Raw genomic sequence first — 14,093 nt, forward strand, 5'->3', positions numbered from 1 at the left:
CGCTGTCACCGGGCGGCAGCGGGCGCTCGGCGGGTGTGCGTACGGGGAGAAACACCGGCTGCAAGTCGGGCGCCGAGGCCGCCCCCGCCGCCCCCCGCCTCACCTGGGATTGCTCCGGTTCCAGTAGACGGCGAACCGGTCCGAGATAACTTTCCCGGTCTCGTCGGTCCAGACGCAGACGCCGAGGAGCGCGGCGAGCAGCGCGGCCGCCCCGCAGCGCACCATCGTCCCGGCGGGCGGCGGGCGCGGCTCCGGCCGCTTCAGGGGGCGGCGGGGCCCTGGGGCCGGCCGGGGACGGCGGGCGGGCGGCGGGCGGCGGCGGCGGCGGGCGGGCGCCCAGCCCTCACCATCGCCCGCGGCCCCGGGCGCCGTCAGCGGGGGGACTCGGGGGCGGCCGCGGTGCGGCGGCGCCGGGGCAGCCGCATCCCGCGCTCGGGCGGCGGGGACCGGCCCGGTTCCCGCGGCGCCCCGGGATCGCCCCGGTACCGGGAACCTTCTACCCCCCCACCCCCCACCCCCTCCCCGCGCCCAACTTCGGCCAAGTTCCTCCGAGCCCCGCGGCGCCGCCGCCGCCGCCCGGTGCCGAGCCCCCGGTGCTGCCGCCGCACCTGCGGGCTCAGCCCCGGGCCCCGCCGCGGGCTGCTCCGCCCCGGGGACACCGGAGAGACAAAGGCCGGGCCGGGAGGCCGCCGCTCGCTCAGTGCCGCCGCGCCATGCTGCGCCCGCCGCCCGCGCCCCCCGCGCCCCGCGCCCGGGCCCGCCCCCGCGCCGGCCCCGCCCCGGGCCCGCCCCCGCGCCGCCCCTGACACATTGTTGCCACCGGCGGCCGCGCGCGCGCCCGGCGCGGGCCCAGGGCGGGGCTCCCGCGCGCCCCCGCGGCCACGCCCCTGCGGGGGGGGACAAGGGGGGGAACGAACCGGGACCCCGGGGAGGGGGGGGGGGTCACACCGGCGGGGGAACGGGGTGGGGGGTCACACCGGCGGGGGAACGAACCGAGACCCCGAGGAGAGGAGGGGGTCACACCGGCGGGGGAACGGGGGGGGGGGTCACACCGGCGGGGGAAGGAACCGGGAACCCCGGGGAGGAGGGGGGGGTCACACCGGCGGGGGAACGGGGGGGGGGGGGGTCACACCGGCGGGGAAACGGGGGGGGGGGGTTACACCGGCGGGGGAACGGGGTGGGGGGTCACACCGGTGGGAGAACGAACCGAGACCCCCGAGGAGAGGAGGGGGTCACACCGGCGGGGGAGCGAACCGGGACCCCGGGGAGGGGGGGGGGTCAAACCGGCGGGGGAACGAACCGGGACCCCGGGGAGCGGGGGGGGTCACACCGGCGGGGGAGCGAACCGGGACCCCGGGGAGGGGCATCTTCCGGGGGCGTTCAAACCGGTGGGAAAACGAATCGGGACCCTGGGGAGGGAATGCTACAAGGGGGGGGGTCAGTCACATCGACTGTTGGAGGGGCTTTGGAAGGGGCGGGGGTCTCCCACGGGCTGGGGGGCTTTGGAAACGGGGGTCTCCCACGGGCGGGGGGTCTGTGGAAGGGGATGGGTCGCACTGGCAAAGCGGGGAGGGTTTTGGAAATGGGAGCGGCTCACTGGCAGAGCATTGGGATTTTGGAAGAGGGGGACACACGGGTGGGTGGGGGTGCTCTGGAGGCAGGGGGAGGTTTGGGGGTCCATTGCCTTGAGGAGGGGATGGGCTGGTGGGGGTTTTGGGGTGCCTGGGGGGCGATGGGCAGGAAATGTTAGGAAGGGGCAGTCAGGGGCTTGCACTGGAGGGGACAGGGATGGGGACAGGGACATGTCCTGTGACCCACAGGTGCCAAGGAAAGACAGACAAACAGATGGTGACAGGACAAGTCCCACCCTCTGCAGAGACATTTTTTCACCTCTGATATAAGGATAAATGAAACAATAATTTGTGTTAAGTGATCACTCTGCTTTGTTGAAATCTTGGAAAACAGTGATGGGAATAACACAGAGCCCTGAAGCTGCTGTGGGGCCATGTCCAGCTCTGGGGAGGACAGGCTTTGGGGAGTACATGGAAAATCCAGTGGAATTTTTGGTCACAGGCGTGCCACCCAGCCACATCCCTGAAACAAGGACACCCCACGCTGCCAGAGCCACATCCCCAAGCCAGGACACCCCACAGCCCTGGGGTCACATCCCTGAGCAAGGACGCTCCTCTTGGGCTGTCCAGGGGAGCTGGGCCTTGCTGGACAGGACCTGCTCTGCTCCCACAGTCCCCTAGGCCCCCCCAAGTTCCAAAAACTGTTTCAGAAGGATGAGTGAACACAGAGAGACTCCAGACCCTCCTCCCCAGGAACCATGGAATGTCCCCCTGGTGTCCTGGGGTGTCCTCCCAGGTGTACAGGTCCCCCTGAGCCCCTCGGAGCCAGAGCTGGCTCCCACCAGAATTCCTCAGGTGCCTCCAGATGCAGAGACACTTCCAGTTGGATTCACAAAGCACCAAGGTGCCCATTAAGTCCATCAGGAGGAGCAGTTCCAGCACATCCCGCTGCCTGTCCTTCTGCTCAGCATCCAAATATCCCTGTAAATCCATCTCCATCTCACGAGCTCTTAGGAGTTTGTCCGTGCTAAAAGGGAGGGAGCAGCCTGGTATAAAACACCTCCAGCGCCACACGGAGAGGTGGGATATAAATAAAATATGGATCCTCCTCATTATTTATTTAGCAAATCTGTTTAGGAAAAACGCCACGGACTGTGGGGCTCAGCATCCCTCCTCCCACCCCAAAGCAAAACAAATAAAAACCAAATTATTTTGGAATAATGCTGCCGGAGCATCCTCCCGCGCCGCAGCTCCACCAAGGTTATCCATCTCCTCATCCCGCTCCCATCAGGATCTGTCTCCATCAAGCCCCCGACAGCCAATCTCCCTCCTGTCAGCGGACGCTGCCATAAACCCGGACACTTGTCTGTCAACTTCATTTGTTTCCATCTCTCCAGCCAAGCCACTAAAAGCCTTTCCTGCCTCTCCAGGAGGCCTGGCCATGGATCCTCCCAGCTCCGTGGCAGAGCCACATTCCAGGGCCAGCTCCAGGGGCAGCTCCAGGGGCATGGCCAAATCCAAATCCACAGGTGCCACCCCGCAGAGCAATCCCCTCATGTCTGTGGAACGGGGAACGGGGATGATCCAAAGGGCGCCGTGCCACCCAAGGGCACAGCCACGCGCTGTGGTGCCAGCTCACCTGGGGGCACTCACTGGCTGGAGATTCCCAGTTCATCCCAGCACAGCCCAGGCCATCCCAGTTCAACCCAGCATATCCCAGCACAGCCCAGTGCATCCCAGCTCAGCTCAGTGTATCCCAGCTCAGCCCAGTGCATCCCAGCTCAGTTCTACTGGAGCTGTGGGGCATCCCAGATGGAATTCCCTGGAAAACAGGATGATCCCATGGGATCAGGCAGAAGCAGCCCCACACCTGCTCCAGTGCCTTCCCTCCCAGCCAGGACTAGTCCCAACATGAGGAGGGCCCAACCCTGCTTTGCATGGAACGATTTCTCCTTCCCCACTCCCGGTAACGGGAAGGAAAACCTTTTCCAGGATTTTTCTGGTTTCTCCAAACAGCACCAGGTTGTTTTTCTAACCAAACAAAACCAACTATTTGCCTTAATTACTGTAAATCCTGCAATTTCCAGCCCCCAGCTCCATGCAGGGGGCAAGACTGGATGCAGGGAGGGATAATTCACACCCGCCTTCCTCTGCATTAATTGGATCGGCCAGGAAATTATGGAAAATATTTGCTACCGATAAAAAAACCCTTCCCATTAAAAAGGTGAGGAGTCACAGGGAAAGGGCCAGGAAGCACCAGCACAGAGCAGAGCCAGGCTGCTGGGAAAAAAAAAGGGACACGGGTGGGTCCCTTGAAGCTTCCCGAGCTGGAAGGGATCAGTGTGATGGGAAACCCCAGCTGGCAGCAGGATCCAGATGCCTGCCATGGAGGCAAGAGGATAGTGCTGATGCCCCCCAGCCAAGGATCAAGGAATTGTGTGGCATCCAAAGGCTCCAGCCCCCATCCATGGGTTCTGACCCCATCCCTGGACTCCGGTCCCATGCAAAGGCACCGAACCCCCAAAGGTCAGGGAGGGGCCCATCCCTGGCTCGCAGAGCTGGGGGCAGCTGGACACCCATGGATGGATGGACACCCATCCACGTGGCCAGACTGTGGCACGGCTCTGGCTCCCAGGTTTTGCTCCCTGGAGGTTCCTCGAGCTCCCGGTTTATTCGGGATACCAAGTAAGCTGCCGCAGATACGCAAAACCGCACAACCCCACAATCACACCCCAAATGTGGGTACACCCGGAGCTCCTGTGCCACCCCCGGGATGCCGGGCAGTGTCTCCGCTCCAGCGGGGTGGGACAGAGCCACAGCCTGCGGCTCGGGGTGGGAACCCGGATCCGGGAACACCCAAACCCCTCCGGCAGCCTGGGCACGGACACGCCTCGCCCGGGGCCGTTCGCACCTTCCCCCAGCAGCACCGGGCGCGTTCTGCCGCCTCATCTGACGCTCGTGAAAACACCCAGCCCTAAAATCCAGCTGCGGATAAATCCTCCCCACGCCGGAGCCGTGCTGCCACGGGAGAGAGCGGCTCCCCTTGGCTCGGTGGCATTTGGTGACCGCCGTCCCTCGTCCATCGGCGACGGTGGCACCGCAGCGCCCGCTGGCAGCGGTGTCCGCAAAGCGATTTCCCACCACGAATGAACCCACCGAAGGGGTGGGAACCTGGATAGCAGCGCGGCCGACACCTGGAAAAGCAGCCGGGAATCCGTCAAGGGCCAAAATCCTGCGGTTTCGGCCCAAAGCGGCGGCGGCGGAGCGGCAGCACCGCATTGCTTAGGCAATACCCCCCTCTAGTGCCGGTGCCCCTCGCCGCCCCCCGGGGCTGCCACCGTGCGCTCGGGTGGCCGCGAATGTCACCATCAGCCCGAGTCCCCTCTCGGGGTGCCAGCCGAGGCTGGGTGTTCGGGTGTGCCCTGCTTGGATTGGGGAATTAAAAAGCGCCCCACAGATCGCAGCTCCGCACCCCTCTGGGGACAAGCAGCCGAAGCAGCCGCGAGTTTTGGGGAGGGTCTGCAGCCCCTCACCCCTCTGGGGTGCCTGAGCATTCCCAGAACCCCATGAGCGGCGCTAAAGGGACACAGCGCAGTGCCACGGCCACCGTGTCCCTCTCAAGGCCACCGTGTCCCTCTCGCACGGCCACTGTGTCCCACTCACCGTGTCCCTCACCCACGGCCACTGTGTCCTGCTCCCACGGCCACCATGTCCCTCTCATAGCCACCGTGTCCCTCTCGTGGCCACCGTGTCCCTGTCCCATGGCCACCGTGTCCCTGTCCCATGGCCACCGTGTCCCTCTCAAGGCCACCGTGTCCCTCTCCCACAGCCACTGTGTCCCTCTCCCACAGCCACCATGTCCCACTCCCACAGCCACCGTGTCCTGCTCCCACGGCCACCGTGTCCCTCTCCCACGGCCACCGTGTCCCTGTCCCACAGACATCGTGTCCTGCTCCCACGGCCACCGTGTCCCTTTCATGGCCACCGTGTCCCACTCCCACGGCCACCAGCCCCACACACCGGCCCGAAGCCCCGAGCCCCCGGCCCCCGCTGCCATCCGGCCGCGCTCCGGGAGCTTTTGAATATGGAAAGCGCAGGGGAAAAGCGTTTTCTGTTCGGCCAAAACCCACCCAAGTGGAATGGGGAGGGGCGGGGGAAGGGAGGGCAGCCCGAGGAGTTAATCCACTTTGAATTGCAGCGGCTTCAGCCCCGCGCTCCGGGTTGACAGCTTGACAGAGACGGATTGGCAGCTCCCGAGGTGAGACATCCCGGCCGAGCCACGGAGCCGCAGGAAAACCCGGCTCGGAGGTGGCAGGTTCCACCGCGTGGTTTTCCATGAGGCAGGGGGAAGAAATAAATTAAATAAATAAAGGTGAGAAGGAAGGGAGAGCAGGGAGCTGGAACAGGCCTTGGCAAGGGGAATGGTTCCCTGGAGCTTCCCTGTCACAGGAACCCCCGGGTGGCTCTTCAAGCATCCCCAAACCTAACCCTGGGGTCTGCAGGCACAATCCCCCAGAGAGCACCACAGCATCGTCCCCCAGCTTCCCCTCAGTGGCTGAGGCACCTCTGAGCTCCCACAGGACTTGGGGCAGGATTTTCCCATCGGGATCCCCGAGGAGCTGCTGGAATACAGATGAATAACAAACCTGGGTGAAGGAGAATGGGCGCCGTGGGGTGATGTTCCACAGGGTCACGCACCTGCTCGGGCGGGTGATAGGCGAGCACAGCCCCAGGCAGGGCGTTAAATCCCTTCGTTTGGCAGAAAAAGGCATTTTCCAGGCAGGAATGAGCCGGGAAGGCGAGGCCTGGCTCTGCCTCCCAGGGCTGCTGCCTGTCAGCAGCCGGGAATCACTGAACTACGACGGATGTCTCGGAGGGATGATAGGGCAGCGACCCTCATATTTTCTGCGGCGAGCGCTCCTGTAAGCTCCCTTTGTGCTGGAATGATGGGAATTCATTACAGACCACCCCCCGCCGCGAGCTGGCTCCCAGGGGAGGGATCTGCCGGCTCTCTCCAAGGCTAAATGGGATTAGGTTATCTCCTTCATGGATACCCAGACAAGAGCACGCCAGGAACGCTCCCGGAACATCCAGCCCGGCACTGGCAGGACTCAGCAGACACGATGGAGGTATCACCACCAGCTCCTCCAGGTGAGATCCATGACGGATCTGCTCCCACGTGGACACAGCTGGGAGATTTAGTGGTGATGCTGATCCTGGAGATGTTTGTTGTCGTGTTTTTTGGGGGAAAAGTCACCCCATTGTGTGGGCGCCACTAAAGGACCCTCACCCTAATCCTGACCCTCACCCTGTGATCAACCTGTGATCGGCTGCCCAGCAAAACGTGGCACAGGTTCTGCCAGCCCTGATGCCATTCTCAGTCCTGGATCATGGCACAGAGAGTGGGGCTGAGCTTGGCCTCACCCTGGGAGAGGTGGGAGAAGCCAGAGGGAGCATGGCTGTGCCCAGCCTGGCACTGCTGGCACTGCTCGTGCTGCTCCCTGGAGGACCCACCCTGAGCTGCTGCAGGAGCAGGAAGCCCCAGGCTGGGCCAAAACAGCTTGAAGCACCAAAAGCTCCATCTCAGAGGGTGGCAAAAGCAGAGGTTGAGTTGGGGTGGAAGCACCCTCACTCTGCCCTGCCCACAACAGGGCTTGGCTGCTCCACTCTGGAGGCACCACTGCCCCTAAAGACCACCACAACCTCCCAAAGACCACCATGATTTCCTGAAGCCCCCACCACCGTGACCACTTCCGTGCAGATCCCAGCACAGCCCTGCCGGGCCCCCCAAACACTTCCAGTGCTCCCCCACCAGCTGCAGGATTGGTGTGAGCATGGCTGCACTTGCTCCATTCCCTCTCCCTGTGGCTGCTGGATTCCCTCAATCATGTCAAACAAACCTAGAGAAAAACACGTTTGACTGCATCAAAGTTCAAACCTCCACCTGGCCGCGTCCCCAAGCAGGGACCCTTTAAAGCTGCGAAGATGTAAACTCCCCCAGGTCTTCATTATGTCTTACAGGCCCGATATTATATCAGATTATGGAATCATTAAACAAAAAATTGTACTCAGTGCTGTCCGGAGGGGCCTCCAGTTACCTTGTCTAAATATAACAGCATCATTTTTAACTGAGGAGCTGGTACAGTCCCTTGGGCCTTCATTATATTTCATGGGTCTGGGCTGGAATATCACCTCCCTCATCAGAGAACTCATCCTGCACTTGTGCCAAGGCCAAGGCCAGCAGTGCTGGATGCCCTTCTCCATGGGACACCTCCCACTCCATGGGGCACCCCCTCACCCCGCACTGGCAGAGAACGGGCACGGAAAGGAGTGGGATGGGCTAAGAGGATTGAACAAAGGATGGAGAGGAGGAGATGAAGGGAGAACAGCACTGGGGAGGGGGGGATCAGAGCCAGGTACGTGCCCAATTATTTTAATTGCGTGTAGGTGCCCTTCCGGCTCGCTGATGCGACACATCAGTGTTTACTGCGCCGAGCAGAACCAATTATGTTTGAACATCGAGGGGCTGAGAGACAGCAAATAAACACGGCAGCGTGCGGGGGGCTCCGTTTGCACCCGTCTGTCAGCGCCCAGCCAGGCATGGACCGGGAAAAGGGGGGGCTCCTGGGATGGCTCTGGGCAGGGAGCCCCACGGCGCAGCGCGGCCGCCGGCAGGAGCGCGGCGCCCGGAGGGGAGAGGGAATAGATCTGTTTGGGGAAAAAAAAAAAAAGGGGCAATAAATAAAGCTGTAAAGTGATAGTTTCTGGCGGGGCTTTGACACGAGTTGTCAGAGGCGGCGGTGCGTGTGCTCCTGTCTTTACAGTAAATAACTGGCAGCAATTAGGAACGGAGGTGGTTGGAGGGAGTCGGGCGGCTCCGTGTGTCACTCACCGGGGTGGGGAGTGGGGACCACCGGCAGCGGCCCTGGGGCTGTGTCCCCTCAAGGAGGAGCTGCCTTTGCCCCCGGCTTAGCCACAGCCAAGGCTCAAACCCCCAGGCCTGCTTGAATTCCCAAACATCAGGAACAGCAGGTGTGTGGAGAGGGGCACAGATCCTAAGGGTCTTTTCCAACCTAAATGATTCCATGAGTCACAAAATCCCAGGATGGTTTGGGTGGGAAGGACTTTAAAAATCACCCAGTCCCACACCCCTGCCATGGGCGGGACACCTTCCACTGTCCCAGGTTGCTCCAAGCCCTGTCCAACATGGCCTTGGACACTTCCAGGGATGGGGCTGCCACAGCTGCTTTGGGCAGCTTGTGCCAGGGCCTCTCCACCCTCACAGGGACAGATTTTTTCCTTATACCTTGTCTGAATCCACCCTATTTTAATTTAAAGCCATCACCCCTGTCCTATTGCAATAGGTCCTACAACACATCCCCAGAACCTGGCCTGGATGGTCCTTGTGCATCCCTTCCCGCCAGGATATTCAATGATTGCATGATCAGTAATGACCCGAGCCCTGAGCCTCATCCTCCCCACCACCGACATCTCCATCACCTTCCTCCTCTTCCTCCCACCCCCCTGGCAATAACCGGCTCCGGCTCTCCCCTTCCCTCCTCCCGGTTTGCACTCCCCTCCGCTCGGAGCGGCTCAGCCTGCGGGGCTGCGATTCTTTGACACCAATAACCTCTGGCTTCGCGCTGCGGGGCTCGGCGGCCGCTGCCGCCGCCTCCCGGGCTGGCACAGCCCGCTCCCCCGGCCCGCAGCAGCGCAGCTTCAGAGGCTCGCTGGAGCTCAGCCCCGGAGCCGGGCCCCGGGGGAGCGGGCGCGGGGGACCCCCGGCTCCCGTTCCTATGGCGACCGAGGATGCCGGTGCCGCAGCCCGAGGCGGTACCTTTGGTACTCGCGGATCAAACCGCAGGGCAAGCGGGGCCGGGGAGGGGACACGGAGTGCAGGGAATGCAATGACTTGAATGAAGAGCAGGAGAGCCGGCGGCTTCCCTCGGAGGCCAAATTTCTCCTGGGTGGGTTAAAACTCGATTTTTAAAAAAATTTTTCCTCCTGTCCTTGGCCTCTCACAAGCTTTGGGAAGCGCACGCCCGCTGAGGACAGCGGGGGGCTGCAGGGCACCAATCCGATGGATGTTCGACCCTGTTGTGCTCACCAGGGGAGCAAGAGGTCAGGAAAACCCTGACAGGCTCCAAATATCTGCCCGTCAGTGTCCCCTCCTGTGGCCCAGGGACCACCTTCATCCCCCCATGTGCCCATTGGTGTGGGACAGAGCCCAGGAAGGGCAGGGAGAAGGTGAGCAAAGCCCAGCTCTTCCCTGGAGGAGCAGCAGAAGCTGGGGGACCCTCAGCATCCAGCTGCCTTCACAACAGCAAGGAACAGAAATGTGAAAGGGAAAAGGTGACTTCTCCCTGGTTTTGTGTCTCCTCACAGCCTCTTTCCTTCTTTTTTCCATCACCCTCCTTCCTTTGCTGCTCTTTCCGCTCCGGAGCATTCGGTGCTTTGCTGGGGCATTAAGAGGCGGCAGCTCAAACTGTTTAGTGAAGCATTAAAGGGGCATGAAAACACTCACATCACGGGAGCTGAGAGCCCTGGAGCATCCTCGGGAAAAAAAGCACCTCCCAGTTCTGGGAAATAAGACATATTTCTGTGCTCACAGCACCAGACAAAACCCAGCTCCCAGCTCTTGCCAGCCCTGTCATCAGCCCGGCCATCCAACATTCCTCTGCTCCTAAAGCAAATCCCTCCCCATTCCCATCCAGGTCACTTGGGAGCAGCTGGGCCACCACCTTCCCAAGCCACCATCTGCCACCATCCAGTCACTCACCAACTCCCCCAGGATACCTCAGACATGCCCAAACCCTGGGATTTGCATGATTTAAACACGTTAAAACCATCACAGCTTGAGCACATGAAAAGGAGCCAATTCCTCACTCCCTCCTTCCCATATCCAGCAGAAACCTGCAAACACCCCAGGGCTAAAAAGGGATTTTCCCCCTTTTAAGGGGTTCAGAACCCATTGGGCACACGCAGAGCTCAGGTGTGCCCTGTGCCCTATCCCAGGCTCTGAATGCAGCACCAGATCTGGGAAAATCAGGAAAAATCTGGAAATCAGAAACCTGAGTGTTCCATGGAGGGGAAAGGGCTGCTCCACATGAGCTCTTCAGCAGCTGGCTGAGAGTTTTTCCTTCTTCCTTTAACCAGCCACAGGGAAACTGGATTCCTTGGGAGGGGCTGCTGTCCTTGTCCCAACACCTGGAGGTGGGAGCGAGCCTGAGGCCCCTCGCCCAGCCCTGCTCCCCATGGGAACCATGAGGAACATTGTGAAGCATCACAGCAGGAACAGGAGGATTTGGGGCTCCCTCAGAGAGATCACCACCCCTCCCCAAGCTCAGAAATCAATCCCAAAGCTCCCACTCCCACAAGGGCCCAGGGTGTGGCAGGCATCACCCAACAGGGCATCCCTCAATTCCAAGGATTCCAGACAAGAAACAGGAGAGAACCATCCCAGGGAAGCATCTTTCCCTGTGAACACGTGGAGTTGGAGGAACCACGCAGGTGCCCTGGCCAGGGTGTGCTGGTTGGTGCTCCCAGCTCGGAGAGGGCTTGGCACAGGCTCTGCTCCAGCCATGGATCCCAGAGAGCTGGACCAGTTCTCCCATTTCAGTAGGATGAGGAACGACTGGTGCTGCTCCCAGATCTATCTCCCCCTTCCCTTGTCATGGATTTGCAGCTCTCCTTTGGGCAGCTCGTTTCCAGCACAGAAAGGGAGAAAGGGCTCTGTTGGGGTCTCCTCCCTCCAAGGGCTCCGTTTAGGTTCCCCCCACCAAGGATCCCCCCTTCCTTCCCCAACAATTGTTATGTTAAAATCCCCAGGACATGTTTCTGCAAAGAATTAAAGGAGGGTGAGGAGGGGATTGTTTTCGTCAGTGTCTCACCGAGTCTCTGACCTTGAGCGTGAACAAAAACAAGAAAAAAGGAACTTTATGCAAATCTCCCGCACTCCGCACAAGGGGGAAAATAATAACGGAAAATGGAGATTAGGAATGCAAATTGACTTAATGAAGAGGCAGGGGCTGGGCAGGAGCTTGTTCTGCTCTTGTAGAGACGACTCACCCCGTCTGGTCCTGCTGCACCACAGCTCTGATGGTTACAAATTTTATCAGGGTGGGGAAAGAGAAGCACAGGAAAGGTTTAATTCCCTAATCGTGGCATTGTTTATCTGCCCTGCCCATGGCTGCTCCTTCCAAAAGCCTCTCACACCTCCCTTGGGTCAACTCCCAGCCATTCACTACCCAAAACTGCCCCACTATCCTGGAGGTCCCACGGTGGATCCCAGTCCCACATTATGGGGGTGCAGCTGCTTCCAGGGATCTGAGGGAATGTTGTGTCCCTGCTGCCGGAGCCACATCTCCAAAGTGTCACCCCAGATGGGTCTGGCATTGTGGGACCCCCCTGCTCTCCCCCAGCCCCTTCACAAGGCTCAGCCTCACCACTTAGATTATTTTCCTCTCTTTTTCCATTCCCTCACCAGCCTTTTTGGCCCAGACTGCTGCACTGGGGCGTGGGAAAGGCTCCCACATTCCCAGGGAGTGGCCGTGGAACAAAGTCCTGATCCTGGCAGGGACTTCCAACACCCCCACAGTGAAGTTGTGACCAGCCACAACCTGGACACAGGACATGGGATCACGAGGAGCAGCAGGAAGCCACTGGCACCTTTTGAGAGGGGATTTGTTGACACACAGAGAAGTTGGGATGGAAGTAGCCCAGGGTGGCCCTCAGCACCACATTTCTCCAAGGTTGTGGAACGTAATTGCCTCTTCCCACTCAAAACACACCTTAAAATCACAGGAGCTCAGAATATCCCGAGTTGGAAGGGATCCACGGGGATCATAACGTCCAACTCCAAGCCCTCCACAGGACAATCCCAAAATCTCACTTTTGCCAGGGCACTTCACAAAGCCAGCTCTGCTTTACAAAGCCCTGAGCTCAGAGCCACATCCACCATGAGCAGCCAGTGCTGTGCTGGAAGGTGCTGAACACCCAGATTCCCCTGGGAAGATGATTCCAAAGCTGCTGCCGGGTCTGTCACTGCTGGATCACACGCCTCCAGGTGATGCTTCTTCACTGGAAGTGTGGAATGGTTTTCCTTTTTTGTATAAAAGAACCATCAAGTTAAGTTCTATTTAAATGAGTCTCGCACTGGCCTGAAGATTAAATCAGATCCCAATCCCATTCTAAATTATGCTGGGAACACAAGGAATCACCTGGGCTGGCTGAAACCCAGGCAGGATTAATTCCTGAGGTGTCAGAGCCCCCACCATCCCGCTCACCCTGGTCCCACTCTTCTTGGCAACCAGAAGAGACCCCACAGACCCGAGGCTGCCCTCAGGACACCTTTAAACCTCAGCCCAAAGGCGCTGAAAAATTCCTGGAGTGTTTAAAACCCAGTGAGGCCCCAGGGGCAGCGACCTCACCGAGGCCTGGAAACCATCCCTGGGCTCTGGGTTGTGCTTCTCCGCCAACGCCACGGCTGGTGATGCTTCCACCCCACAAACACCCCCCTTCCCTCCCTCCCAAACAACATCCACGGGAGAGTTTGGCTGGGAACGCAGCGCTTTAATCTCCTGGAAGCCTTTGACAACCTGTCTTGTCCTGGCTTTTAGCTGCGTGAGAGCTGCTCGTTAATGGAGCATTAACCTTGGAGAGCTGCTGCAATTACTCCAACACTAATTCTGACAGTTTTTGGTGTATCTGTTTGTTCTTTTGACAGGCAAAAGGAATTTCTTTTTAAAAGCTGTTTGATACATTTGAGACCTTCTGTCCACATTTCCCTTTTTTTTTTTTTTCCCCTTCTGTTGGAGATGGGAAGGTGGGGGGAACGTGCAGAGGGGGAGACGCTGCCTTCCCACGACACCTCGTTCAGGCACCAGTTGGGATACTTCCACCCTCCCAAGCCCTTCCTACCCCTGCTTCAAGTCACAGAAGCTTTTGGTCTCTCCTGACCTCATTAGGGTAATTAGGAAACCTTTTGAAGCTGGGAAAATGGCTCTGAGCGCTGGGAAAGGAGGAGAGCAAAGAGGCTCTGAAGGAGCACGAGGATGGAGAAAGCGGGAGAAAAAACATCTTCAGTGGCGAGGAGGTGACCTGCAGCTCCGCTCCCCTGGAAAGCTCCTTAAATTGCCTCTTTTAAGAGGATGGAAATCCAAGTCCTGGTTATCCCATAAGACCTGGGCAGCCAGGGAGCAGGGAAGGAAAAGGATGGTGGGGCAAGTGTGGACTGAGCTGAGGATTCCACTTCCATCTCTGATCCATCACCACATCCCCGGGCGCCCTTTGGCAAATCAGCTCTTGCTGTGCCTTAATCCTTCCTTGATTTGAAAGAAAAAAGCCCATTCACTACCTGTTATTTTCTATGTGGGAAACACAGGCTTTGGGGGGAAAGGGCTCCCTCTGACTGTGCAGCTCCCAGGAACACCAGGCTGCTCCTGGCGATCATCCACCCTGGAAGTGGTGCCAACCAACACCTTGGTCTGAAATCTGATAAAGCCACAGCCCACCTCAGATGGA

The 14,093-nt window shown here is 59.7% G+C and overlaps 1 protein-coding gene across 1 annotated transcript in view; it reads right to left on the bottom strand.

The window, feature by feature from the left end:
• Positions 1 to 259, bottom strand: part of EFNA2 (ephrin A2) — a 38,985-nt gene extending 38,726 nt beyond the window's left edge. The window contains exon 1 of the mRNA XM_021547967.2: positions 104 to 259. Coding sequence (XP_021403642.1) covers positions 104 to 225 — 122 coding nt within the window. The 5' untranslated portion in view covers positions 226 to 259. The remainder of the gene's footprint in view (positions 1 to 103) is intronic.
• Positions 260 to 14,093: the final 13,834 nt, after the last annotated feature.

The sequence above is a fragment of the Lonchura striata genome, chromosome 28 (assembly GCF_046129695.1).
Source record: "Lonchura striata isolate bLonStr1 chromosome 28, bLonStr1.mat, whole genome shotgun sequence".
NCBI classification, from domain to species: domain Eukaryota; kingdom Metazoa; phylum Chordata; class Aves; order Passeriformes; family Estrildidae; genus Lonchura; species Lonchura striata.